This window comes from Drosophila biarmipes, chromosome 3R (assembly GCF_025231255.1).
Source record: "Drosophila biarmipes strain raj3 chromosome 3R, RU_DBia_V1.1, whole genome shotgun sequence".
Lineage (NCBI taxonomy): Eukaryota > Metazoa > Arthropoda > Insecta > Diptera > Drosophilidae > Drosophila > Drosophila biarmipes.
In genome coordinates, this window is record NC_066616.1 from 16,759,551 (window position 1) to 16,784,123 (window position 24,573).

Consider the following 24,573-nt stretch of genomic DNA (forward strand, 5'->3'; position numbering starts at 1 on the left):
GTTTACATTTAAAAGATGGGATTGTAAGCAAGATCTCAATTTTGTTTGTTGATGATGCTTGAACAGCAACACACAGACCCTTTGGTCGGCCTCCAAATTTTCGCGCAAACCGACAATTTCGCTCTAGTTTCTGCTGTGTTTGCCTACGTCATTCGGACAAATCACAAAAACCAATCATATTACCTTGGCCGTTTGCCAATTTTTTAAAAATATTTTTCCCTCTGTTTGAGAACGTTTATTACTTCCTTTTATACAAAACCCAATTAGTATATTTGCGCATGCACATCCATGTACTTACGTACGTACATTTCAAGCATTCGAAAGCTGAAATGTACTCAATATGTGCACGAATTTTCAAAAACACGTAAGCGTGTTACGTACGCTTCTGGCCATTTAAACACAATGGCGAATATAAGCATTTGAAATTTATGAATTTCCGGAAGGAAATCTTTACAATCTTGTTTACCACCAAATAAATACATATCTGCGAAATGGCTGTATTATTTTAAGAGACGCAACAATAATATTTATTTCCGATAAATTGTTGTCCAATGACGCCACTTTAGGGTCCGAATGACGTCAAGTCGCGCTGAAATTTATAGAGCCAAAATGCGAAACATGTTTCTCTAGACGCTTTCGAAAAATTCCAGAATTTCATAGACCCATCATCGATGAAAAACAAGCAGCCACATAAATAAATATAATTTACTTCGTGACGAGAATTCGCATTCAATTCTAAAACCGATTTAAACACAAATGTGTGAATACTGCGCGCTCAACTCAATAACATTGTGGTACTTTGAACTTTGCCTCGACCCAGGGTCAAGATAATTCAAACATCAAACAATAAGAGTTTAATTGAAATTCATATGCCGATATTGCTGCACATGTGTGTTCATATTTTTCAATTACCTCTGCCTGTGTCTGCCCATCGTAGCCATTAACAAAGCGATGCACCCGATGTTCTTTTCACTGCCCATGCATACACATGGCTACGGATCTGGATCTGTGTGTATCTATAAGTTCGCCTTTCACCTAAACCAATTGACTCTATTTTATTCCGCCACCCGCTCCATGGGTCCAGCCAACGTAAACAATCGTGTGATGTGTTCCAAAATAGAGATTCCTGCGTGATGATTTGGTTTCCAGCACGACCTGAGCACGATTCTGAGATATTTTGTAAATATCTAAAGGATACATCAGCAGGGTGTTGCGCAAGCGATCACCATTATTATTTGTCTGTTAATTGGGTTGCACACAATTGAGAGCGCTGAGGAAATTAGATAATTGTGTCCAACGCGCGTGTGTATTATTTTCTGAAACAAAAATTCTTGAACGTCATCAGCATCCGTGGATGGATTCCTTCCCATGCTCGCGGGAGAGAAGTGGATGTCCGCTAGCGGTGTAGATACAAAAGGCCCATGTAAGATACACGGAGGTGGGCGGTGGGAGACGGAAGAGCGCGTCGCTGAGTGGGGCCTTTGTTTTGTGAATGAAAATGAAATGAAAATTCTCGCCGTACATATGCCAAGCCCGCGTCTGCAGTACGTCAGTACAATTTTAGATCTCGAGCGAGCGAGTTCGGCCGGAATACACTGACCGTACTGACCGACACAACCGATGAAAGCCGTATTTTCTGGGAAGTAACGCTCACTCCGATTGCCCAAGGAAAACCCACTTTTTCGACGCAGTGCAGCAGAGGATCATGTACATTTACCCGAGCTCCCCGGAATCAGCATCGTCCTTGCAGTCCGAAGAGAGTGCGGCCATCAAGATCCAGGCCGGATTCCGTGGCTACCGCGTGCGCAAAGAAATCCACCGATCCAGCAAGTCCGCCAATCCTCGCCAAACGAATCCACACACCAGGAGAAACCAGCGTCCGCGACCCAAGAACAACGCACTCATGGAAAACCAGGCCAATACGGGTAAACCCCGCCCCGCTGCTGAGGATCAGCAGGCGGAGAATGGAGGCAAATCCGTGGAGGATCGCTGTGCCACCAAGATTCAGGCAGGCTTCCGGGGATTCCTGGTGCGGAAGAAGCAGAAAATCGCCACCGATGCGGCCGTCAAAATTCAGGCTGGCTTCCGGGGATTCAAAACACGCAAGGAGCTGAAACAATGCGAGCCCATTGTGTAATGCCTCTGGGGCGTTGTTCCACAATTCTGATTTCTACTGTACATACAAATATGTGTATTCAAAAAACCTACCGCTTAGTTCAATACGTGTCGTGTAAATAGTTTAATATTAACTTATAGCTTCCAGAAGAATAAAATACTCTTACTCAAGAATCCGCACTCTTGAAAGACAACATTATCCATTAACGATATCAATTTGTTTGTGTTTTCCGTAGGCCTATTTCTGGTTAAAAGTGCTGTGTGTATACATACAGCATAGAACATTGAATAAACACTTCATTTCATCACAGGATGGGAGTTTTCCAAGTTGGAAAAAACATTAATGATTTTTTTGAGCACTGATATAAACCATTTGAAATAAAACTTGGTTAATTGCTGGCTAGCGACAGTACTCATTAAATTCCGTACAACGACCCAAGGTGCACACCCAACTCATAAATCTGTCAAATCCGTTTAATGTTCAAAACAAAAGTGGCAGCCATCCGCTCATCCACAGTCCGTTTAAATTATACACATTTAAATTGGGGAAAATAAATGTTATGATTTACTCCCGGAAGACTTTCCGCTTGTTTGATAACAAAAACATCGCCGATTAAGTATGTATTTTATTTAGATATAGTTCAGCGATGATACTTATAGAGTCTATAATATGGATATAGCATTTTATTTCCTTTTGTTCGCCTCGGCGCTCTTTATACGCTTTCGCATGTGCTTGGGTATTACTCGGAAAACTTCGCAATCAATTTGCACGGGCATTGAGTTCTGCCTCATCTTGAGCCACCTCAATTCCATGTCGGCTCTTGACTTTGTCTCACCTAGAAATAAATTAATCTTTGATTTCTAATGATAAGTTAGTGTTGTGATTAAAATAAAAAAAACACAACATTTAGAGGAAATAAACTAAACATAGGTTTATAAGGAAAATATTGAATATTATAAATCTGTCAATCACTATCATACTTTTATATATTCATCATCCAATAGTGAGAAATCAAAATTTGTATCTGATAACTAGTAGTAGTCTAACAAATATTTACTTACCAACTGTTTTGTTTTTGCCCGATTTTAAGCTTTTTTGAGCCTGACCCCCACTGCTATTCACACTGTTTTCATCATCGGGGGTGGAATCGTTACGAAGAGCATCCCCGCGCTGCAACTTCTGGCGCCTGGCGGCCAGGTTGCTCTCCAGGCTGATGCCCTCTATCTTCCGGTTGTGACCCTTGCGTTTCCGGGTGTGCATTCTATAGGCGGCCTGGATCTTCTTGGCCGCTTCCTCCTCGATGAAACGTTCCAGGGACTCGCTGATTGCATCGTTGCCGAAGGACGCCTTGGTGTCCAAGGTGGAGGACTTTGTCCCGGCACTGGCCCGACGCAATCTACGCCTGGTGAGGAATCCTCGTGCCCCCGCCTGGATCTTTGTGGCGGCTGACACAATGGTGGATTCCGTTTCAGTGGATGTGCCCATGTCATCTGCCATGGCCGTGTCTACATCGAAGTCCTCCTTGCTGCCCTTCCTCGGATCAAAGTAATCCGAGTCCGTTTCAGAAAGCGAGTAGGCCATCATTTTCTTGCGAATGTTCTCCGAGGTTTCGTCGTCCAAGCAGAAACTATTCGTGCTATTGATGCCCATTCCATCTCCATTTTCGGTGTAATTTAGAGCATCATCAATGGTCACAGATCTGAACAGACCACGCGGATCGTCACCAGCAATGGTGTAGTGCCTCATTAAATGCACTCTTCCGGATTCTTCCTCATTGAGCAAATCCTTTTCCTGGTTTTTTGCGGATTCTGCCTCGCCGAAGACCACGGAATCACTTTGGGCCGAGCTCTCCCTGGTTTCGTCCCTCTGCAGACGATTGTATACAATGATATCTCCATCCTCGATGTCCACGCTGGATTGCTCCTGCAGGGAACTCATGGGTCGCACTACGGGCTCATCAAAGCTGGGATCTGCCGAGGAAAGTCTGTCGTGGGACTTGGTGTCTCGTAGCAGCGCCATTTTTTCAATTACTTCCTCTGGCTTGGACAACTTAACAGTTGCCTTGTCGATGGTATCTGCGGATAGCGTATCCAAACCAGTGGTTTCGGATATTGAAGAATCCGTAGTTTCCGCTTTTTGATTAGCCGCATCTGGTTCTGATTCGCCTTCCGAAAGGTTAACCAGTGAAGCAGACTTCTTTATACAGGGTTCCTCTACAACCTCTTGAAGAAGACTAGCACTTGGGAAAGGTCCTTGCCTGGACGAGTACTCAATCTCATTCTCCAGAAAACTATTAACCAGTTCTTGAGTTGAAGCAGTATCTAGAGCTGCAAAATATATAACGTTAATGTGGAGAGGATATATGGGAAACTCCTTATGCCGAACTTACACTGTACGATACCACCATAGTCGGATTGTAATTGGAGATGTGGATCCTCAACTGAGTCAAGACCCGCTTCAGAAGCCTCTGTTAAACCTGCTAAACCAGAAGAGACTGCATTATCTTTTTCAGACGTAACGCCCAGACTCTCATCGACTTCAGAACTGCTAATACCAGTATTTATTTTGGACTCAAGCAAGCCATAGCCATGCGTTCTATCTACTGTTTCAACTGATTCTACTTGCGTGCTGGTGTCGAGCTCGGTTTTACTTGTGATTGCAGCTGGCTCTGGATCGGTTTCTAACCCAAGAGGTTCTTCAACGACTCCCTGGCTTGGTACTATGCGAGTTGAGCCCACAAACCACTCGGACTTCGGTTGGACCTCCGCAGCATCTTCGCCTGATTCTTCAGTGACTTCTTGGGCCAAACTTTCTGATGGCGTGGTGCCTGCAGTTGGATAGTTGGAGGCTTCTATGGCCGTTATTCGTGAGCTGGTAATCGAGTCAAAGGAGTTATCATCAACATTTTCAAGCTTTCTTCTTTCCATATATTGTCTGAATGCTCTTTGTATTATTAGAGCTGCACTGGACTTTCCATCATCCTTTACTGGATGAATGGGACTAGTTTGAAATTCATCTTTTTTGGATTCTGGCTTATCTTTGTCAGACTTTTCTATATCTTTGAGTTCTTCTGTCTGTACATTGTTTATAATTTTTTGCTCATCAGTTGAATTTAAAGTTCGAAGTGGGCTTGATCCAGCATTTTCAGGGCTCTTTATTTCCTGTAGCTCAGGGGGCAATTCAGGTAGAATTTCTGATTGACTTGACGATTTAAACAAATTACTTTGACTTAAACTCTTGGAAACTCTTTCTAACTCTTGAATGTCATCCTTCTTTATTTCTTTTATTAGTTTTGGTTCCTCAGCTAAACTTGAGATATGAATTGGATTGGAAATGGTTTCTTCTACCTTTTCCTTATCATTTAGTTCTTCCGTTTTAAACTCATTTATAGTTTCTTTTTTGTCGTTTGATTCAAATGTATCAATTGACTTCGAACCAGCATCTATAGTTTTCTCAATATCTTCTTGTTCTTTAGACTGAAATTCACTAATTATTTCTGGTTCCATAGATAGTATTAAAGAATCATTTGGATTTGTGTTTGATTCCACTGGATGTTCAGTTTCTTTAGGTTCTTGAGACTTTGATGAATTTGTCTTATCTGATTTATCGGATAATTGAAGATACCTTCTGTAAGTCCTTTGAATTTTTTTAGCTGCATTATTTTGCTTAATTTCTATATCAACTAAAGACTGACTTTTGTTAAGTGTATCATGTTTTCTCTGAGAATATAGCCTAAACGCTTTTTGTATAACAAGTGCAGCAATTTCTTTATTTTTAGTCCTTTCTGGAGACACAAGACTAGCAGATTTCATTTTATTATTTTTTTCAGCATATCTTCGGTAGGCTCTTTGAATTTTCTTCGCAGCAATAATTTCTTTAGAGGTTTTGGATGTCGATGATTTTTTCTTCAATGAGTCCCTAACCCACTTTTGTATTATTTTAGCAGCCCGATTTTGCTTTTCCAAATCCGATTCATAGCTCTTTAATGAGTCTCTAATCTTAAATCTTTGGTAGGCTCTTTCTATGATCCGTACAGATCGCGTAATATTTAACATGTCAGTTTTGTAGGCTTCTTCAAAATGCACGGTATTACTTTTTGGGGACTTTGTTTTATCCGCATTATCCTCCGCTGTATCATTAATTTGTTTTGATTCTAAAGCGTAGCTTTGATTACACAATTCAGTGGACTGATCACTTTCATTATCTAGTTCCAATATGGTTTGTAACTTACTGCCACCCGTCTGTTGGTACTCGGGATCGCCCTCCGAAACCTCGATGACTTCAATTTCCTCTTCATTGGAATCAGCATCAGATTCGGATGGTATATCTTCGGAATTCTTCTCATCCTTAATAGTGTCTGTTTTCGATTGATCTCTAAACCTTTTGGGTATTTTGTACTTCGGTTTTCCATCATCCGAATCGAATGAGACAAAAAATGAAACCGAGTTCTTAGCTCTTGGTGCGGGGGTTTCTACGATTTCCTTGGGGGTATAGTAGCTCGGAGTTCTTTCCGAGACAATTATAGGCTCATCTACAACTGGGACTTTTTGTTGACCCGCCTCAGATGGTTTGGTTACGTTTGAAGGGGGAATTTTTTCCAAATCCTTATCAGAAGTCGTCTTGGGCTCCACATATATATCATACCAGGCGCCATCGTCGTTGGGATTTTTGAATGACTTAAGCTGCAACTCAGCAATGGGTGTGGGTACCAGACGCCCCGACGCTAAGGTGCCAATGTCTTTATCTTTTGCAATAGGGTTAGATAACTTCTTGGTGTTCTTTTCAATCTCAATATGGTTAGTAGGTAAATTTTGGGTGCCAATTAATTGATTAGATACAAGCAATGAAGAGTTTTTCTGCTAATTTAAAAACAAATTTAAAAAGATTTCGATTCTGACTTCTTACCAGTATTTACTTCGGGATTTTGAGGAACAGGTGAGTCGTTTTTGGTTTGAGATTCCGCACCTGTATTATACGTAAATAATAATGAGCAGACAATGTTATAAGTTCAGATCTTACTGTCTTTATCCTCAACTACGACAGATGTGCTTTTCATTTCTTTTTGTCCTAAAGGTGATGTTTCGGTTTCACGTGGATGGTCTGAAGATTCATCTTTGTCCAGGACGGCTACAGGTCCTTCTCCATTTTTATCTATCTCCACATCAGGCTCTAGTTCTATGCATATATTTTTATTTATTAAACAGAAAAGGCAAAAGTTTTGCTTTTTTACCTTTATGATCTATGTTTTCTTCACTTTCAATCTCTGTACTGTCTTTATCAGCTGCAACAAGTGATGCTACTCCAGATTCCTCTCCAGAATTATATTCAGCATCTTTGTCCTCAGATTTTTTTTTGTCTACTTCGGCTATTATAGATTCAGTTTTATTCTCAGAGGATAATTCCACTTGAATGGCAAAAGTTTTTGAAAATCATTTCATGGTAACTTAGTAATACTTGTTTACTTACTAACTGCAATGGCGGTATCTGCCATGGACATTTCCTTACTTATATCCTGTGTTGGAAATTCAACAACATCATCTCCACTTTTAGGGGCATCTTCTATTGCACTCAATGAGTTGTTATCTGGTGAAATTGTCAAATAGTTTTGTAAATTTTAGTTTATAAGACATCTCTTACCCGTGCTTTCAGTTCTTCGATCATCAGAATTTTGGGATTTGTTTTCCCCGGGTATTCCTTTATCACTACCATTTATTGCATATGTTAGATCGCCGTCTACACTTTTGGGGATATCTCCTTTGGCAGCCGATGAACCGTTTTCTAATGAAGACGGCAACACTTTTGTTGAAATAATATAATGAAATAAGTCTGATAAACGTAATTATTCTAGTCTCACCAGTGCTTTCAATAGTTTCATCAACCGAATTAAGATTTTTGTGTTCTGTTGGTAATGCTTAGAGTAAGAAAAAACAAAAGAAGTGGAACAAACTCTAAGAATAATTTAGTGATGGAAAATACCTTCTGTTCCGTCAGGTTGAATACTATTTGATTCAGTAATTTCGTTTATTAATTTACTATCTTCTGCTTGCACAGATTCCGATTTGACTGGGATAATTTCCTCATCCAATCGTTTAGCATCAGTTTGGGAATTTTCTGAAACCCCTGATGATATGTTTTTTATTTTTAATTCCGCAGATTCATCTTCCAGATTACTGTCTTCAACAGGCTTAGCCTCTGAGTTGATTTTTAAATGATCGTACTCGAATTGTTGGTCTTCAGCCTGTGAACTTTTTGATCCTTCAGTTAATATTTTATCTAGCTCGGTAGTTTCGTCTTCTAATTTGGACTCGACATCTTCCGATGGTTCGGAGTTGACTGCTAACATTTCTTCACCAGATTGCTGTTCATTAGTAGGTGCACTTTCTGATTTTTCAGATAATAGTCTATCCAGTACGACGTGATCGTTCTCTAATTTATGAGTTTCAACATTATCTAATGAAGAGTTGATTGCCTTTTGAACCTTGTCCTCTTTGTCATCCAATTGTGAAATTTCTGTTTTTTCATTTTTACCTGGATAAAGATAAAATATATAAACTATTTCTAAGTTGTTAAATTTATTATTTACCATCAATGACAGTGTCTTCTAAACTCGTTTTAATTTTCTGTTGAACCTCACTATCGCTGTTTTTCACCTCTTCCACATCACTTTGGGAATCAAGTTCTTAAAAATTGAGAAATTTTGAAATATTAATTTGAATATTGGTGTTCGTTGGATTGTTTTTTTATTGTTAACATACCAGAAACAACATTGTTGGGACTTTCAACGTGGGGTTCCAAGTCCGTGGTAACTGGATCTTCTAATGTAGGGTCTAAAATTTTTAAGGTAATGTTTCCTTTGGAAATTGTATTTTAAATGAAAAACTTACTTGCTTGTTCTATACTCTCTCCCATACTGTTATTTATATCTTTAATCAAGGGCTTGACCTCGTCTTTTAGATCAGTACCTTCAGTAAAGACATCAAAATTATGGAAATCATCCTTGGATTCTTCAGATTTATCTTTTTTAATGTTGCCTTCAGATAAGCCTGTTTCTTCAGTCTCCAAACTTTCAGATCCAATTGCAATGGTTTCTTGTTGTGACAATGTCTGTATATTTTGTGTTTCTTCTGATGCAGCCTCAGCTGGGACTTCTTCTGATAGGGAAAGGCAAATGTTTAGTTTAATTACATGAGAAGGTAATAATTTACTTACCAACTTCAGGGTTAGATTCTTCTGAAATGTTTTCAAGACTTTTGTTCAGACGATTAATTTCGGGATTCAGTTCAACCCCTTTTTTAGTTAATTCATGGTTATTATCTGTTTCAGTTTTTATCTCAGTTTCTGTTAATTATAACTTGGTATAGTACTAGTTATCAAACTTTTAAATAAAAAACTTACTTGACAATTCAGATGCATCTGCAATACTTGTAATATCAGGTTCATCTATAGATTGACTATTGGATTTCATAACATTTTTGCTTTTCTCAGAATCATCTTTTTCCTCAGTTATGGTTTCTTCTGGAATACAGATTTTATATATTTATAATTAATGTAAGGAACTAAAAGGGATTTTATCATGTTCTTGCATCTCACCAATTTGAAGATCCGAAGAGACTTCTGGACTTGATGGTTCAGCTGAAATTATTTCATCTTTTGAGTTAGTCTGTGCTTTTGGAATATCTCCCATTTTTGGTTCGGTATTTGAAGATTCATCTTCATTCAACTCTTGGTCATTGCTAATTTCATCCTGATTAATTGGTTTTAAGTGTGATTCGACTGTGGGACTGATATCATCTTTTGCAAATGACTCCTGTGTTTCCAAATTTGGATTAACCAACTCATCATCTTCAATGCTTCTTTTTTCTCTACTCTTTGGGTTACTTCCATCTTCAACTGTAGAATTATTTTCTTCATTTGGTGTTCCAGCATCACCAGATGTTTCCAAAATTTGATCGTCTGAAGTTTCCACAGGAGAACCTTTAAACAAAGTATGAAAAATGAATATGTTTTGTAAAAATGCTGTTGGGATTAGTACCTTGCTCACGAGTTTCTCTATTATTATTGGCTAAAACCTTTTTTAAACTTTCTATTTCCACATTGATTACTTTTTTAGACTCCTGTTCCTTTGAGTCGCCTTCACTGGAATCCTTAGCCCTATCAACTGTGAAAATAAGGGTCAGAAAATATTATTTGTAATTTGAAAATATTACATACCATAAGAATCTTGAAGGGTTGGAGCGGATTCGTCTGAAAAATCATCTACATGCTCAATTTCAATCGAAACCGTGGGAGTTACTTCTTTTTCAATTGGAGGTTCTTGACTTTCAGATATCATACTATTGGATGGTGGAATTGTTTCATTGGACTCCATAATAGGGTTTAGGATTTTGCTATTTCGCACATCATCAGTAGAATCGATGTCCCTTTTCTCAGCAGTTTCTTTTCCTTCATCACCTTCTTTTCCATCACCACTTTCTTTATTCTCAATGACTTTAGATTTTTCAATATCTATAAATTCGCCTGTTTCTTGATCAACAACATCTGTTCTCAAGTTTTCTGTAATAGTTTCACTATGGTTTTTAGTTTTTTGATCTTTCGTATCAGGTTCTATTTTAGGCTCATTTTCTGATTCTACATCCAAGCTTCCTGTTTTAGTTCTAGATTCCGAATCGAGTTCTTCACTTTCCTTTTGAGCTTTTTGCTCAGATTGAGGTACCGACTCTAGATCTAGGCTGGCCTTAACACTTTTAATTTCCGGTTCTAAATCTTGACTAGTTTTATTTTTCTCCGCTTCGATTTCCATTTCCGTTTCAAAATCTTTTGATTCACTATGGAAATCCTTTAGATTTTCCAAGCTAGGTTTGCGAATCATGTTTTCAATTAAAGCACCGCTAAGAATTTCTGAAAATGTTGTAAAAGATATAACTAAACAGTTTGATGGCAAAACATTAGCATAGTTAATTACCGCTTTTTCGCATCGATTTTCCTTCGCCCTTAATGGGTTCTGCCGAAAACTCCTTCTCAAGGCCGGCATCAACGTTATTGTTCTCCACTTCCTCGTCCTCGTGGATTATTTTTTGATGGACTCGTTCCTCGTAAGTGGCCATTCCCAGCTCGGTGGATTCCGTGGATAGCAGTGCGGTGGAGACGGATGTGTAGGACCCTGTCTCCGAGGCGTTGTCATTGAGTTCCTCGGCCTGATCGGTGGCTGAAGAAGCATTCCGTTTGGCCCTTTGCGAGGCCACCATCCTTCTGAAGGCCCTCTGGATTATGATGGCGGCTGTTGCCAGGGATACTGGGTCGTTTTTCAATCGATTTTGCTCCTGCCTCTTTCTCAAATATATGCGATAATGTCGCTGAATGACGACAACGGCTTTCATATAGTCGCCAGTGTTAAATTTAGCACTCGGCCCTCGGACGTCACGTGAATTTTTAAGTTTTTCCACCCGCCTCTTGGCCAAAAAGCGACGAACTTGTCTTTGAATCAGGAGAATGGCTGTCAGATATTCCACGCTATTGCATTTATCCTTATCGCGACCTATTTTTCGCTCCCTGAGAAACCGGCGAATTCGTCTTTGAATGATGACAACCGACTGCAAGTATGTTATTCTGCTGGAAAATGTTCTCTGGTCTGCCTCAGCTAGCTTGGTATCCGTGTATCTGTTTTCCACGTCCTTAGGTTTTCCGCTCAGTATTCGTCCACACTCGCAGGTTACCTTCGATCCGGGAGTTACGTTTTCCTTGTCCTTCAATGACTTTTCATAGGTCGAATACCTGGTGTACTCAATTCGTCCCGACTGCTCCTTGGACATTCTTTGAAAGTATTCCTGTGCGAATACATAAATATTCTCGGGTTTTTCCCTTAGAACTGCCTTTATAAATTGCTTTATTAGTTCAGTCAACTTTTCGGGGATTATATTGAACACAAGGGACAGGGGAACCTGCTGACGAATGCGGTTTTTCATGATGGTTTCATAAGTTTGCGCCGGTTCGTATTTCCGCACCGCTTTCTGTGATTTTTCACCAACAATCAGGTTGAAAAAATTGGCAGAAAATCCATACAAGTCAGCCGGCTTTTCACGTAACACCTCCTTGGTGTACACCTTCATTAGGTCCCGCAGACCCTCGGGAACCCTGGGCAAACTCGTGGCCGTAGTCATTCTGGTATTTCAAGCACCTTGCATCGGAAAAGTTGAATCAATACTGACCAAGGAAGGTGTCCGAAAGTGCCTGGAAACCTCGATGTGAAGGAGTTGCCATGTCAACACCTTTGGTGCCAAAACATATCACCAGCTGACGTCGACTCCACTTGTTGCTTAAACGCGTATTTTGATGGTAATTATGGTGTTTATTCCTGGATTCTAAAAATACCAAGTATGCTATTAAGGGATAGAACTATAGTGACGTTAATAAGGAAGAGGTGACGCAGATTTCTCACGTTTAGACCCAATTTATTGGATATTTTAGTCACGGAGTACAGTTTACACTTGAATACCGCAAGATCGCTTTTACATTTTTAAGTTAGGCCAAAGGTACCCTATGAAATACCTTTGGCCCATCGCAACTATGTAAAAGTGACCTTGAACCAGGTTATTTTACAAAATTAATTAACATCCTCCGATGATTCCACTATTTTACAAATTATGGGAATATCGTCAGCGTGTGTGCAGTCATTATCCGATGGCTTTAACGTCTCGCGAAGAAAGTCGTTTTTGAATTTTTTCCATTCACAAGATTTTAGATAGTGTTCAAACAGGGCTTCCCTCGATGGTATCATGCACTCCATGTATAACAGACGGCGCTCCCAAATATTTCCGGGATTTTGTTTCTTCTCCAGCAGGAAAAATCTGGGAAGGATCAGACACTGAACCGTGGACCTGGCCATCACCACCCGGTGCTCCATTTTCTCGCCCAATCCGAAAATGCCTCCAAAAGTTATGGTGCCCACATCGATGAAATGGCTCTCGAAAACAGGCACCTTAAATGGGAAGACCATTTGGGAGATTGATTAACGAATATATCCGGTAACTTACGGATAATTCTTCACTGCTCGAGCTAAAACTAGAAAAGGATGAGGAAAAAACCGGCCTTTCATCGGAAGCACTTCCAACCAAACTAGCAGGAGCGGTTCGAAAAGCCTCTCTGCCCCTTATGTCCAAATCCTCGGAAGTAGATGAACTTGATTCGATCTCATCTTCATACTCGAACATTTCCCAAAAATCCTCATACACTTCTTCATCTATAAAATCATTTTCTTTATCGGAAATTGCGGAAACTATTGATTTTTGATGGGTCGATCGACGCCATGTGAAACGCGGCTTTGAAGTACGCATTGATTTTATAAAACCGCATGAGGTTTCTATATCTTTTAATCGCATTTTGCGCATCTGCGTAATTGTAAAATTAAAAATAACAAAAACTAAATTCTTAAGAAAATTACAAAACAAGGGTTTTGAAATGCCTATTTAAAGATTACAATTTTTTTTTAGATAACTCACGGGGCGGTTGAGTGCATTAATAGGTCCATTTTCCTTCAAACTGCTACTGGAACTTTCCACCAGGTCAAGACCTATTTTTGAGGCGTCCACTGATTTTATTTTGGTTTGCGTGGAAAAGGTGGATCTCACTCCTTTCCTGAACATTTTTGACACATCTCCATCGCTCGCTGGCATTAGCTCGAAAATCTTTTTTCCCTTTTTCAGACCAACCTAAGTTAAGAAGAATAATTGGATTTATTATGTATTAATTTTAATCTCATGTGATCTACTGACCTTCATGTTGAGGCACTGGAGTATCAGACACTCTCCACTGAGCACAAAATGCACATTTGTCATAGATCCTGTGTCCTCACAGAATATGGTATCTAGCGGATTAAATTGCTTTAGCCTCCCGAATCGACAGGCTTCCACGATCTAAACCATGTTAATGAAATTTTACTTCAGTTTAAAAATATTTTAATGACAAATTAAAGGCTGGTCGTATAACATTATATTATCTAAAAGTTAAAAATATTATATTTTATTTGTTCCTTATAATTTTTAACTGTGTTTGGGGTTGAATTTTTAATTTTAAATAATATTAAAATATGTATAAAATATAATATATAAATAATTGAATATATAATATTATATTTTTTATCGTTGAATAGCTTTGTCCTTGAACTATATACTTGATAGGAATTTTAGGATGAAAATAGGTTTCCTGGTTTTCGCATGGGCAAACCCCTTCCGGGAATTCTACTCGCCTGGTCATTGTCGAGGAAGTCGAAGTAGTCCAGCGCCTTGAGGGCCCGCTTCTTCTCGTCCCAAACCTTCGTCATGTGGGGCCCCAGAATCGGCGCAAAGTCATAGTCGAACAGCACCAGGAGTTCGCAGTAGGCTGCAAAGTGAAGCGTTCAATAGTTGCTGGCGAACTGGTAGACTGGCGACTCGGTGACTCCTCCCGCGAATCGGGCACATGGAATTGGAGTCCATGGAGCCCGTGGCTCCTCGGTGGCGTGCATCTGTTTGTGAAAGATTGCCGGCACGAGGAGTAACAGGCACAACAGCCCGAAAATCAAGCCAAACGACTGCGCCAAAGAAAGGCGGGTGTTGTTTTGGGCCAACCTATATATTTGACTGAGTACTCTGTACTACGGAGAACTCGTGTCGGACGCGGGCGGGGGTATTTTGTTATTCATTTTGATTGAATCGAATTAGGACTTAACGTTGTTTATTGCTGATTAAATTGGTGGGTACAGGCAATCGCAAATGAAGCAACAAAACCAAACAAATTCCCAATAAACACAATCGTACATATCGCGTGCCTGGGCTATGTATTTCCCATTTATTTCGACATGAGCCGCAAATGTTGCAGTTTACCCAATTCACTTTCTTATCATCTTTAAGTGTGATTAAATTGCTACAGGAACAGAGTGTCCCCTTGATTTGTCTTCTCTAAGACGGAGGTCAAAAAACATTAAAGACAACCTCAGATAATCTCGAATTCTAAAGAATTGTTTTTAAAAAGTACCTCAGTAATCGCATGTGATAAGGGCTATCAGGTTTCAAAGTGAAAGCAATGTATATTTTCAGTTCATAAGTCAGCCAATTAGTTTTAGATCTTTGATTTATGCTTACATGCGGTTTTAAAGGTGTGCGTTCGTTTGATGCCCTCTAGTAGCTCCACATCCCCGATCATATCGCCAACACCCAAAATGCTCTGAAGCACTTTGCCTCCTTCCTGTAGTCTCAAAGATATAGCTAATTGGCTAAGGAATTTGAAGTTCTAACCTGTCCAACTTCGTTTCGAAACATATGTACTTCGCCTGTTAGTATAAAAAACACTGTAATGGGAACATCCGATTGTCTTATGAGCTTTCGACCAGCATCAACAGTTACAAAGCGTACCACAGGCACTAAGCGAGCTCGGATTTTCTGGAGGGAGTTTGGTTATTATAGTACCCTTTATAACTGACAATACTTTACTGGAGAAAAATGAGTCAGGCACCTAAACTTAGCAAACATCTTACACAACTTCATTCTTTCCGGAACTGTACGAATGGCGTGCGGCGTTCGAATTAAGGACTTGTCCTGTTATAAAGTTTATATAAAAAATGGTAAGCATCATAAGAATAATCCTTATACCGCTGCAGTGAGGAAACCCGACTTTCGCTTGGTCCGCACTCGGTTGGATACATTTCTCGGAAGGTTTACTGAAATCCTTGGGTCGTAATCGCTTTCCTTCCACGGATCATTAAAGCTCACCATGCGAACCACTTTCTTGAACAAGGCCTTCAGGGCCTGAAGCCTTCTAAGCTCAGCTGCATTCTTCAAGCGCCTTTGCATTTCCTTAAATTGTAAGCGAATAGAAACAAAATATAAAATGTAACTGAACGAAAAGTGTTTTTATTCTATGTTACTGACATTATTTATCGTACATGGAAATGAAATAGGAAAGTATAAACAATTTTCGCATTTTTTGTAAGTTATTTCTATTATTTTTTGGAATTCAGATTTCGGTCGAAAGTTTAGTCAAATCAAGTCGTACAACTTAAAGACCGCCCGTTTTGGGAAGCTTGCGACATGTGCTAGCGTTACCATTACTTTAAGAAACTTATATTTTTGTGAATTATTCGCATTTTTAAAAAACGTGTCATGATTTTCATGATTTTATAAGATTTTTATTTCGGTCAAATATGTTCTTTTTATCGGGTGATCAATATTTATTGCTTGCATAGATGTTTAAAAATATCATTCTATTGTGGAATGGTGGCACGTGCGGACAAGGCAGATCGCAGAAGGTCAAGTTCAGGAACGACTCTAATTTAAAAAACATTAACTACTTCTAAACCGAAATTGGTTTGAAAAGCCGTTAGAAATTTCCCTAACCCTTTCGCTATAGATGTCACTTTTGAACTCCCGCCAAGAAAGGGAAATTCTCTAACAGCTGGCGCGTTGGCGCCTCCCTTTGAATGGCAAACGGGGAATTTCAGTTTGGTTGCCGTGGAGATCGCGACTAAAAAGTTCGTTTTAAACTAGTCGCTTGTTTTAGCACTTTAAAATAGCACTTCTCGACCTCTAATGGATGCCAGTGTGGAGGAGAATGCTCCAAGCCAAAGGGAAGCCGAGTACAAAGTGAGTACTTCTATAAATAGGGTATTTCCCTTCGATGGCGAACTGAAAACTTTCTCTTTTTTCAGGTGGCCAAATCGGAGGAGTCCGAAAAGCCATCGAATAGCATTGGATTGTTTCCGATTATGATATTCCTGGCGGCCACAGTGACTACGGCGGTGGTGGTCGAACTCCTGCCGCATGCCAGTAAGGTTTTCCCCTGGATATCGACAGATTCTCTAGAGGATCAGCGCCAGCCACCTCCCACATATGCGATCTTCGGCCGGAGCCCCACGGAGGAGCACCTGGTGCATGTGGTCAATGTACTGCACCGGTTTGGCTATCAGCGAGTGGGCGTCAACGAGAGCTGGAATCTCCTGTGGGCCCACGACTATCCTTTCCTCACGTTTCCCAATCTCAAGAATCTCGGCCAGCATCAGGTGGTGAACCACCTGCCGGGCTGCGGTTACCTGACCAACAAGGTGGACCTCTGCACCACTCCCTTGCCCTTCCTGCCGCGCGCCTTTCGATTGCCGGCCGAGCGGCAGGAGTTCCTGGAGTATGCTAGGATCAATCCCCAGGCCCTTTTCGTCCAGAAGCACAATGAACACCGGCACATCAAGGTGCGAGCGCCCGCAGATATAGCCTTCGGATCGAACGACTCTTTCGTACAGGAGTTTGTGCAAAGGCCCTTCCTGGTGGATGGCCACAAGTTCGACATCGGAGTTTATGTGGTCATCACCTCGGTCAATCCCCTGCGTGTGTACATCTACACGGGCGACGTGCTGTTCCGATACTGCCCCGTGCAGTACCATCCCTTCGATGCCGAGAATGTGGACAAGTACATTGTGGGCGACGATTATCTGCCCACCTGGGAGGTTCCCTCGCTGCGCAAGTACTACAACCGCTTTGGCGGCAGCATGCGCACCGTCTTCGAAGCCTATGTGCGGGACCAGGGCAAGGATCCCGCCAAGATTTGGCCCCAAGTGGAGCACATAATCCGCACCACAATTGCGTCCAAGGAGAAGGACATCGTGAATATACTAAGCTCATATAAGAAACACAACTTCTTCGATCTGATGCGTTTTGATCTGTTCATCGACGAGGATCTGAAGGTCTTCCTCATGGAGGCCAACATGTCGCCCAATCTTTCCTCAGCTCATTTCAAGCCGAATTCGCTTTTGTACGAGCAGGTGCTCTACAGCGTTTTCAATCTGGTCGGGATTAGGCCATTCACTGCAACAAGTGGTTCATTGTAAGTATATAATATTGGAATACCTAAAAGTTAATGTATTTATTTCTGTATAGGCTTGCTGAGAGCAGTGAAATGATCACAGCCGATAAGAACCTGGCCACTGATCTGAACAAGTGCGCTGCCCACGACTGCGACAAGTCCTGTAACAAGGAGGAGTGCGATCTGTGCCTGCAATGCCTCAGTGGTTCGCAGTACAGGATGCTGCAGCAGGCTCACCAGGAGCACCTGCACCGCGTGGACATGAAGCGCATCTTCCCTCAGCCAGTTGTAAGTAGAAAGATGAGCATTCATCTAAAGAACAAACTAATAGGTTTATTTATTTATTACAGCGGGATTTGAAGAGCTTTAATCTGGAGAAGGAAATTTCTAAGATGTCAAAGAGAAACGCTTGGATGACCCGCTGGTTCTACAACAAGTGTCAATTCGACTCTGCCTGGTGCAATTAGATAATTTTAATTGAATATTTATGTAAATAGTTCTGGCGACTTGGTAACCTCTTATGCTCAGCATTAGTAAATTGGCCACCGATTGTACTTAGTTGTAAACTGATAAAATGGAATGTTGTTAGCCAAGCTGTCATTAGTATTCAGTGCAATGCTGAACTATTTTTAGAACTTTTAACCGGAGCTTGTGCCGCTCTTAGGTGCTTTAATTGACAACGAAAACATGTACAAATTATACAAAACCGCCTTAAATTAATTAGAACCCTCTCTTAAATTACTTAAGCAAAAAAGGCTATATTTAAAGAAGACGTATTTATAAATTTTGGAAATTAAATGTACAGTATTTTATATACCTACCAATGAGCATGTCAAGGTACTCGTTCTTTAAAAGGAATTAAAACCATGTTGTAGACAACTAAAGGTTGAATATGATCAAAGATGAATACAAAATACTAATAACAAAGCTAATATGTATTGCTTTGTAACATTTTTAGTACTTTGCAAAAGATGTGTGCAGTATAGTTACAATGTTGAACATGCTGCCACCCTTTAAGCTTTAAGAACCAGGTATCTGTAATTTCGTTGGCCAAATAACTTACTGCTAATGGCCAAACCCGTTCGTTGCGGCAGGTCATTGTCCACTTCACCCGGGAGCAGAGGGCCCTATCCAAGCGGCAGTTGTCGCCAGCGTCCTCGGCCATAATACCCAGGCACCAGCATCGACTGTGGCGACATTGGCCCGAACCCAAGAGATCCGAACAGAGCTGAGCGTTCAAGCGATGCCGGCTCATTGCTGCGGTGCCTGTGCGATGGAACGGCGTACACTTATTGCAAACCGATAAGACGCGAGATATGTCAATGTCAACATAAACATAAGCAGCGGAATAAATACACATGGGCAGTGGCAATCAATGCCGCTGTGCCTGCAGAGAGCCGCGACCTCGTCGCAACCCGGGCCATAATCGGAGCTACACGAGGAAATGTCAGGTTTGATAAAATATTGGCCGGCACACATTCTTACTCAGAGTGGAGAGTCTGGCAGTCCGAGAGCCCGATAGTCCAGTCCCCAGAATAGATGGATGGATGGACGCAAGTCGCCGCGTCCCTCCCCCTTTCCCCGCCCAAGGAGGAGGAGCAGAGTGGAGTCGCTGAGCTGAGCTGATCGGAGCTGAGCTGAGCTGAGCTTTTTTGTCGAAATGGAGATGAAGACGGCGACGAAGACGCTTTGTCGGCAATTACTTGTGGCGGTGTGAAGCGATGGATTTATTGCCCCAACAGCTAATCAACCAGGTGAATTTATCGCTGACTTCATTCGACATTTAGAGGCTCCATACGCGGTGCATTAGTTGTGATTGTGATTGCGCCATGGGAAAATAAAAAGCGGCTCCTCGGGACCAGCGGGACCAGGCGCAAACAAAAAGGGACACTGATCGGCTGGATCGAGTGATAGGTGCAAATTGCTGTTTGATAAAAAACCGATTCCCCCGGGTCCGAATCAGTGCGATGCAGTATCGGGTTCTAGGAACCCCAACCCCTGCCCAAACCCCCATCTCAGTGAACTTCGGTACTTAAAAGGCGTTCGGGCTTCCGTTTAACGGTGCGAGTGTGTAGCCCCGTACGCCGTATTCCCCCCGAATACCAGGCGCAAACAACTTTTTCTCGGTTTCGGCTGCGGTGCCATCGTTCCGTAATTAATAGCGGCTCATGCGTGGCAATTTAAATAGCCGCTAATTGTAACCACCGTCAAACAAAACCAGTTAAAATGCCAGGAAATGGCCACCGTGCAGAAGGCAGCGCCACATCTACATGGCCAGAAGCAGCTGCCGCCGCTCGCGCTCCTCTGAAATTTGTAATTTTGCTCTTAATGCCGGCGCATATTTCATTTGCATCTCTCGCCGGTCTCCCGATCTCCCGATCTCCCGATCTCCGGAGCCAAGAAGCTAACCATAAGCCAGCCCAGAAGCTTAGGCAGTGCCGCAAATGAAGTACTCCGCAGGATGGCTAATATGCGACCATGGGCGAACTGGTTCATTACATTATAATGCATATACTTCTCCTCGTTTCTTCTCCTCTTGGCTCATTTTCAAGCTTATACTTAACACCAAGCCGGGGCTTTCGGTTGCTTCACTTTTGGTTTCCAGTATGCAAATTCCTGGCAGCCAACATCTGTTATTCTTAAGGTCGTTACCTTGATGACACCACCGTTAAACGAGATCCCGATCCCGATCCCAATCCCCAAGTCATTATTTCTCATGCATACGCTCATTAGGCTCGTAATCTGATATGCGTACTTAAGTTTCCATTAAAAAACTGATTGCTCTCGAGCAAGTATTTCCTCGGGAAGTCAGGATTTTTTACTCGTCTCGATAAAAAACCTTAGTTTCTTCCAAGCTTCTCTCAAAGGCTAATACAATACTGTTTTTTATTTACAGAGCCAAATATCCCACGATCTATGTTAGGAACCTAACGTTTTGGTAATCCGAGATCTCCCATAGGGCAATATAAAAACTTAACTCTTATGATCCTGTTGCTCCGAAAAACATTTGTAAACCATCTTAATGGTGCCATACTATACATTTATTGGGCATTGTAAAGTCTCCTTTATAGGATATACAATTAATTAAGATGAGGAATGCATCCTAATTAAAGTCATGCGGCTTAACGATGTTTTTATAAGAACTACTTTGTTTTAAGTAAGCATCTTGATGCAATTTAACCCCCTGATTGGTCGGAGAACCAGTGATTACTCCGAGGAACAGAAGAAATTGGAATTGCTGGCCAGATAAATGTGCGGGATAGGATGGGATGCGATGGTACACTCGCTGATGCGATTGGGTCGATGTGATGATGCATCTTGGCCGCGGAGCAAAAAAGGAGAATACAAAGAGCTGCAAGGGTCTGCGGAATAAGTATGACTATCGAAGTGCAGCCAGCTATCCGGTTTGGTGGCCAAAACCAAAACCAAATCCAAAACCGAAACCAAGAGCCTAAAACCCAGCAGTCGGCAGTGGCAACTGCGATGCGATGCGATGCTCATGGCCTGGATCAATTTCAATGCCTCCTTGCATCCGTTAGGTGACCTCGAGAACTTCAAAGAATTTGAATAGCTATTGAAAATTATGGTGCATGGATGGAATGGCCAGCGGCCAAAGAAAAGTGTCGGAGCTGCCGGTTCCCATATCCCAGTCCCAGGGTCTGCGGACTGCCATGGAACCCAGCCTGCCAGCCAGCCAGCCGGCCAGCCGTTGCAGCTCCAGATCCAGATCCTTGTCTTCTCCTCCAGCCCCACACAGATGTGCATACATGCACTCCAGAGTGTACTTACTTGACCCTAGAGTCTTGGTTCGCGGCTCTTGCCTTCCTCCGGAGATGAGATACTTTGCGCTATAAGTTTATGCAGATAAATGCGGGGACGTCTTTATTTTGTAACTGAACAAGGGCAGCCACAGAGACTTGCGATTTAATACGAAGTGGACTTTTACATATTTTTTACGTTTTAACATGGAGTGGAGTTTTACATATCTAATGGAAGATGGAAGTGTTTTTGTACATGCTACAAAATACGTACAGAGGAAATGGTAAGATTGAAAAAGTGAATAAAATTTATTGTTCTTAAGTAAGCTATAAGAAATGTATTGCTATTTTTGAATACATTTTTGAATATTTTTTGTAATTTTAATTCGACAAATATTCTAGTAGAGTATATCCTCTTTTCGAGTGATATTTTGGGAAGTTAAGTAAATATTATTATAATGTTTATAAAATGTTTTCTATGTTCAAATGTTTTTTCCTTTAATGTGAATAATAAAAGCAAATTAACCCATATCTTATTTCGCATGAGAGTTGCCCCGAAATGGGTCGAGCCCCCAAAAAGAACTCACTTTCGAACGCAATATTGATCTATGTTCATTGCCAGGAGATCGATTAAATATCAGGCGAAAGGGAAAACGCAGCCAAAGGCCCCCGTGGCTCCAGTTTCGGTTTGGCTTGGCAATCGCCACCCCACTCGGCAGCGGAAAACATGTGCCTATTGACAGAATATTGACAGAAGCTATTTCACTTTTCGGGGTGTGACAGACATGCCGGCGTTGCCTTTGCCTTCGCCTTTGGCTTATGCCCATGCTATCGCCGTTGCCGTCGACGACTGCACCACCCCCACCAATTACACTGGGGAAAAAAAGAACCTAGCCCATTACCATAATTTCCATACGTGATGATGCAGCTGGCAATATTTAAAACAGGACAAAGTCTTAAGTTCCTTGTAATGACAACAAAGATTTCTCTATCAAGAAGGCTAGGGTTACAATAAGGCTGTGGAAACTTTTATCACGAAGTTCTCGTGTAATCTTTATAAATATAAATAATAACTTACGTTTCAATATCAATGAAACTAAAAACAGGTTCATCAGAAACTTAAATCCCTCAGTTCTCACTTAATCTTTTTAAATAAGGTTCCTTTCTGGAAATCTAGTAAGTAGTGCATCTTCCACCTCGTCCTAAGTAATATTTGATATGATGAAATATATTTGATATGATGATGGTACTACTCAGAAGAAATGAATTATTTAAGGTATTAAGATAGATGATATTAAAAAGAGGTATAGTAAAACTAGTCATAAAGTGTTTATCACCTATCATATCATCTAATATCATTGCTTTCCTTTCTTCAAACCTGTTATGTTATACAATCCTTGACCTCATTCATATGCATATGATATGATGATGGAACTACTCGGAAGAAAGAAATGATATATGATAGATCATCTTATAAATAGGTATACTAATAATACCTAATATACCATCTTATATCACTGCTTTCCTCCTGTGTAATGCCACCCAAAATCAAACCCCCTTTCCAGCCCCACCAGCTTGCGGCCAACTGGAGGAGGAGCAGTCGGAGCAGGAGGAGTCGGAGGCGTCCAGGGGAGCTGGGTTTCCGTCTGTGCCAAAAGTTTTGACTGCGATTCAATAAACAAACGGTATTATTAAATAATGCGCTCGTTTTGCAGCGTCGCAAGTTTTGGCCGAGAAATCGGTTCCGCCGCCCGATTTGTCTTATGCAGAGCCGCGACTGCAAATGGATTAATATCCATATGTACGTATGTATTCGCCCGGGTATGGCCATATATCCAAAGCCCAGCCGAATCGCCGCCAAATTCGGCGAGGCTCTGAACGGCGCTCCACTCGGAGGTGTTTTAATGAATGTTGCCAGGATACAGGTGCCAGGTGAGGCCATTTTGTTATTTTTATTTGCTTTGACAGTCGGCACTTGAGCACCGGAGGAATCGGTGGAATCGGTGGAATCGGTGGAACCGGAGGAGTCGGAATCGGGCCGCGAATTTATTGGCCAGTGTGCGAAAGGCCGAACAACCGATCGGAAATCCCGCCATGCGGACGCCCTTTGCCAACTTTGATTTCAACTTTTCGCCGGGCTGCAAGTGCGAGTGCTCGGAGTCGGGCATCAGAATCCTCATCACGTGTCCCGCCGAGTCCTGTCCCGCGCTCCTGGTCATCCTCCATGGTATCCACCACGCGCATCCACCCCTCCTGTCGACGGCGCTCCTCGAGCCTCGGGGTGAGTGAGTCCTCCGCCAGCCCGTGCCCAAAATGCAACAATTTAAAAGTTCTCCCCTCGCATACGTGGCCATGCATGAATAAATCGAAATGGCTTAAGTATGTAAATTGCCGTAGATATAGGTATGTGCCTGGGCACGAACCTTTGGGCAGGTGGGCTCTGCACAGGTGGGCCTGGAGCGTCGTATGAGGCACTCAAATTAACGCCCGGCAAATATGTGGCGTGCGACATTGGCACCTCTATTATAGGGAGACTACTTTGTTGCACGATTTCGAGGGGGGTAGATAATGAAGAAACTCCAGGATCTAAACTCCATTCCATTGAAATTGAAACTAATGGTGAATAACCAACTAAAAACGAAAGTGGTTCCCTTGAATTTAACATTGCACATAAAAATGTTTAGCAAAATTGGTTAACTAAAAATATTATTTATAGAGTAGGTTTATACCTATTAATATTTATTAAAATCATTCAGCATATTTTTTCAAGAACTATAGTAAATTACTTGTAGTTAACTTACAGTATTAGCTGAATAATTTTAAAATATGAGTCTTAAGTAGTTTTTAGTTGCAGCACTTTTGCAAGAAATAAAAAAA

General features: G+C 41.4%; 4 protein-coding genes across 6 annotated transcripts; 2 read left to right on the forward strand and 2 right to left on the reverse strand.

The window, feature by feature from the left end:
• Positions 1-1,534: 1,534 nt before the first annotated feature.
• Positions 1,535-2,325, forward strand: LOC108031865 (abnormal spindle-like microcephaly-associated protein homolog). The gene has a single exon (XM_017105622.3). It carries the CDS (start codon positions 1,706-1,708, stop codon positions 2,135-2,137), a length of 432 nt encoding a protein of 143 aa, XP_016961111.1. The 5' UTR covers positions 1,535-1,705; the 3' UTR covers positions 2,138-2,325.
• A 398-nt stretch (positions 2,326-2,723) lies between these two features.
• Positions 2,724-12,314, reverse strand: LOC108031866 (microtubule-associated protein futsch). The gene is made up of 19 exons (XM_044091052.2): positions 11,079-12,314; positions 10,328-11,014; positions 10,149-10,274; positions 9,707-10,090; positions 9,512-9,631; positions 9,326-9,454; positions 9,001-9,267; positions 8,872-8,943; positions 8,700-8,795; positions 8,093-8,644; positions 7,971-8,027; positions 7,754-7,912; positions 7,583-7,699; positions 7,347-7,520; positions 7,136-7,291; positions 7,032-7,081; positions 4,506-6,975; positions 3,178-4,443; positions 2,724-2,951 (listed from the first exon to the last, which is right to left on the reverse strand). Exons 1-19 carry the CDS (start codon positions 12,271-12,273, stop codon positions 2,800-2,802), a joined length of 8,229 nt encoding a protein of 2,742 aa, XP_043946987.1. The 5' UTR covers positions 12,274-12,314; the 3' UTR covers positions 2,724-2,799.
• A 235-nt stretch (positions 12,315-12,549) lies between these two features.
• On the reverse strand, positions 12,550-16,136 carry LOC108031864 (uncharacterized). 3 transcript variants are annotated; one of them, XM_017105619.2, is made up of 10 exons: positions 16,018-16,136; positions 15,739-15,942; positions 15,580-15,684; positions 15,385-15,528; positions 15,232-15,334; positions 14,358-14,491; positions 13,885-14,025; positions 13,612-13,821; positions 13,147-13,500; positions 12,550-13,091 (listed from the first exon to the last, which is right to left on the reverse strand). In XM_017105619.2, exons 2-10 carry the CDS (start codon positions 15,937-15,939, stop codon positions 12,717-12,719), a joined length of 1,767 nt encoding a protein of 588 aa, XP_016961108.1. In that variant the 5' UTR covers positions 15,940-15,942; positions 16,018-16,136; the 3' UTR covers positions 12,550-12,716. The 3 variants fall into 3 exon arrangements, with proteins under 3 accessions (XP_016961108.1, XP_016961110.1, XP_050744443.1); XM_017105621.3 differs by lacking the exons at positions 15,739-15,942; positions 16,018-16,136 and having other exon boundaries at positions 15,602-15,677; XM_050888486.1 differs by lacking the exons at positions 12,550-13,091; positions 16,018-16,136 and having other exon boundaries at positions 13,153-13,352; positions 15,739-15,939.
• Positions 16,137-16,562: 426 nt separating this feature from the next.
• On the forward strand, positions 16,563-18,778 carry LOC108032251 (probable tubulin polyglutamylase ttll-15). Its single transcript, XM_017106116.3, has 4 exons — positions 16,563-16,728; positions 16,794-17,959; positions 18,013-18,226; positions 18,289-18,778. The coding sequence occupies exons 1-4, from the start codon at positions 16,675-16,677 to the stop codon at positions 18,403-18,405; spliced, it is 1,551 nt and encodes a 516-aa protein (XP_016961605.1). The 5' UTR covers positions 16,563-16,674; the 3' UTR covers positions 18,406-18,778.
• Positions 18,779-24,573: the final 5,795 nt, after the last annotated feature.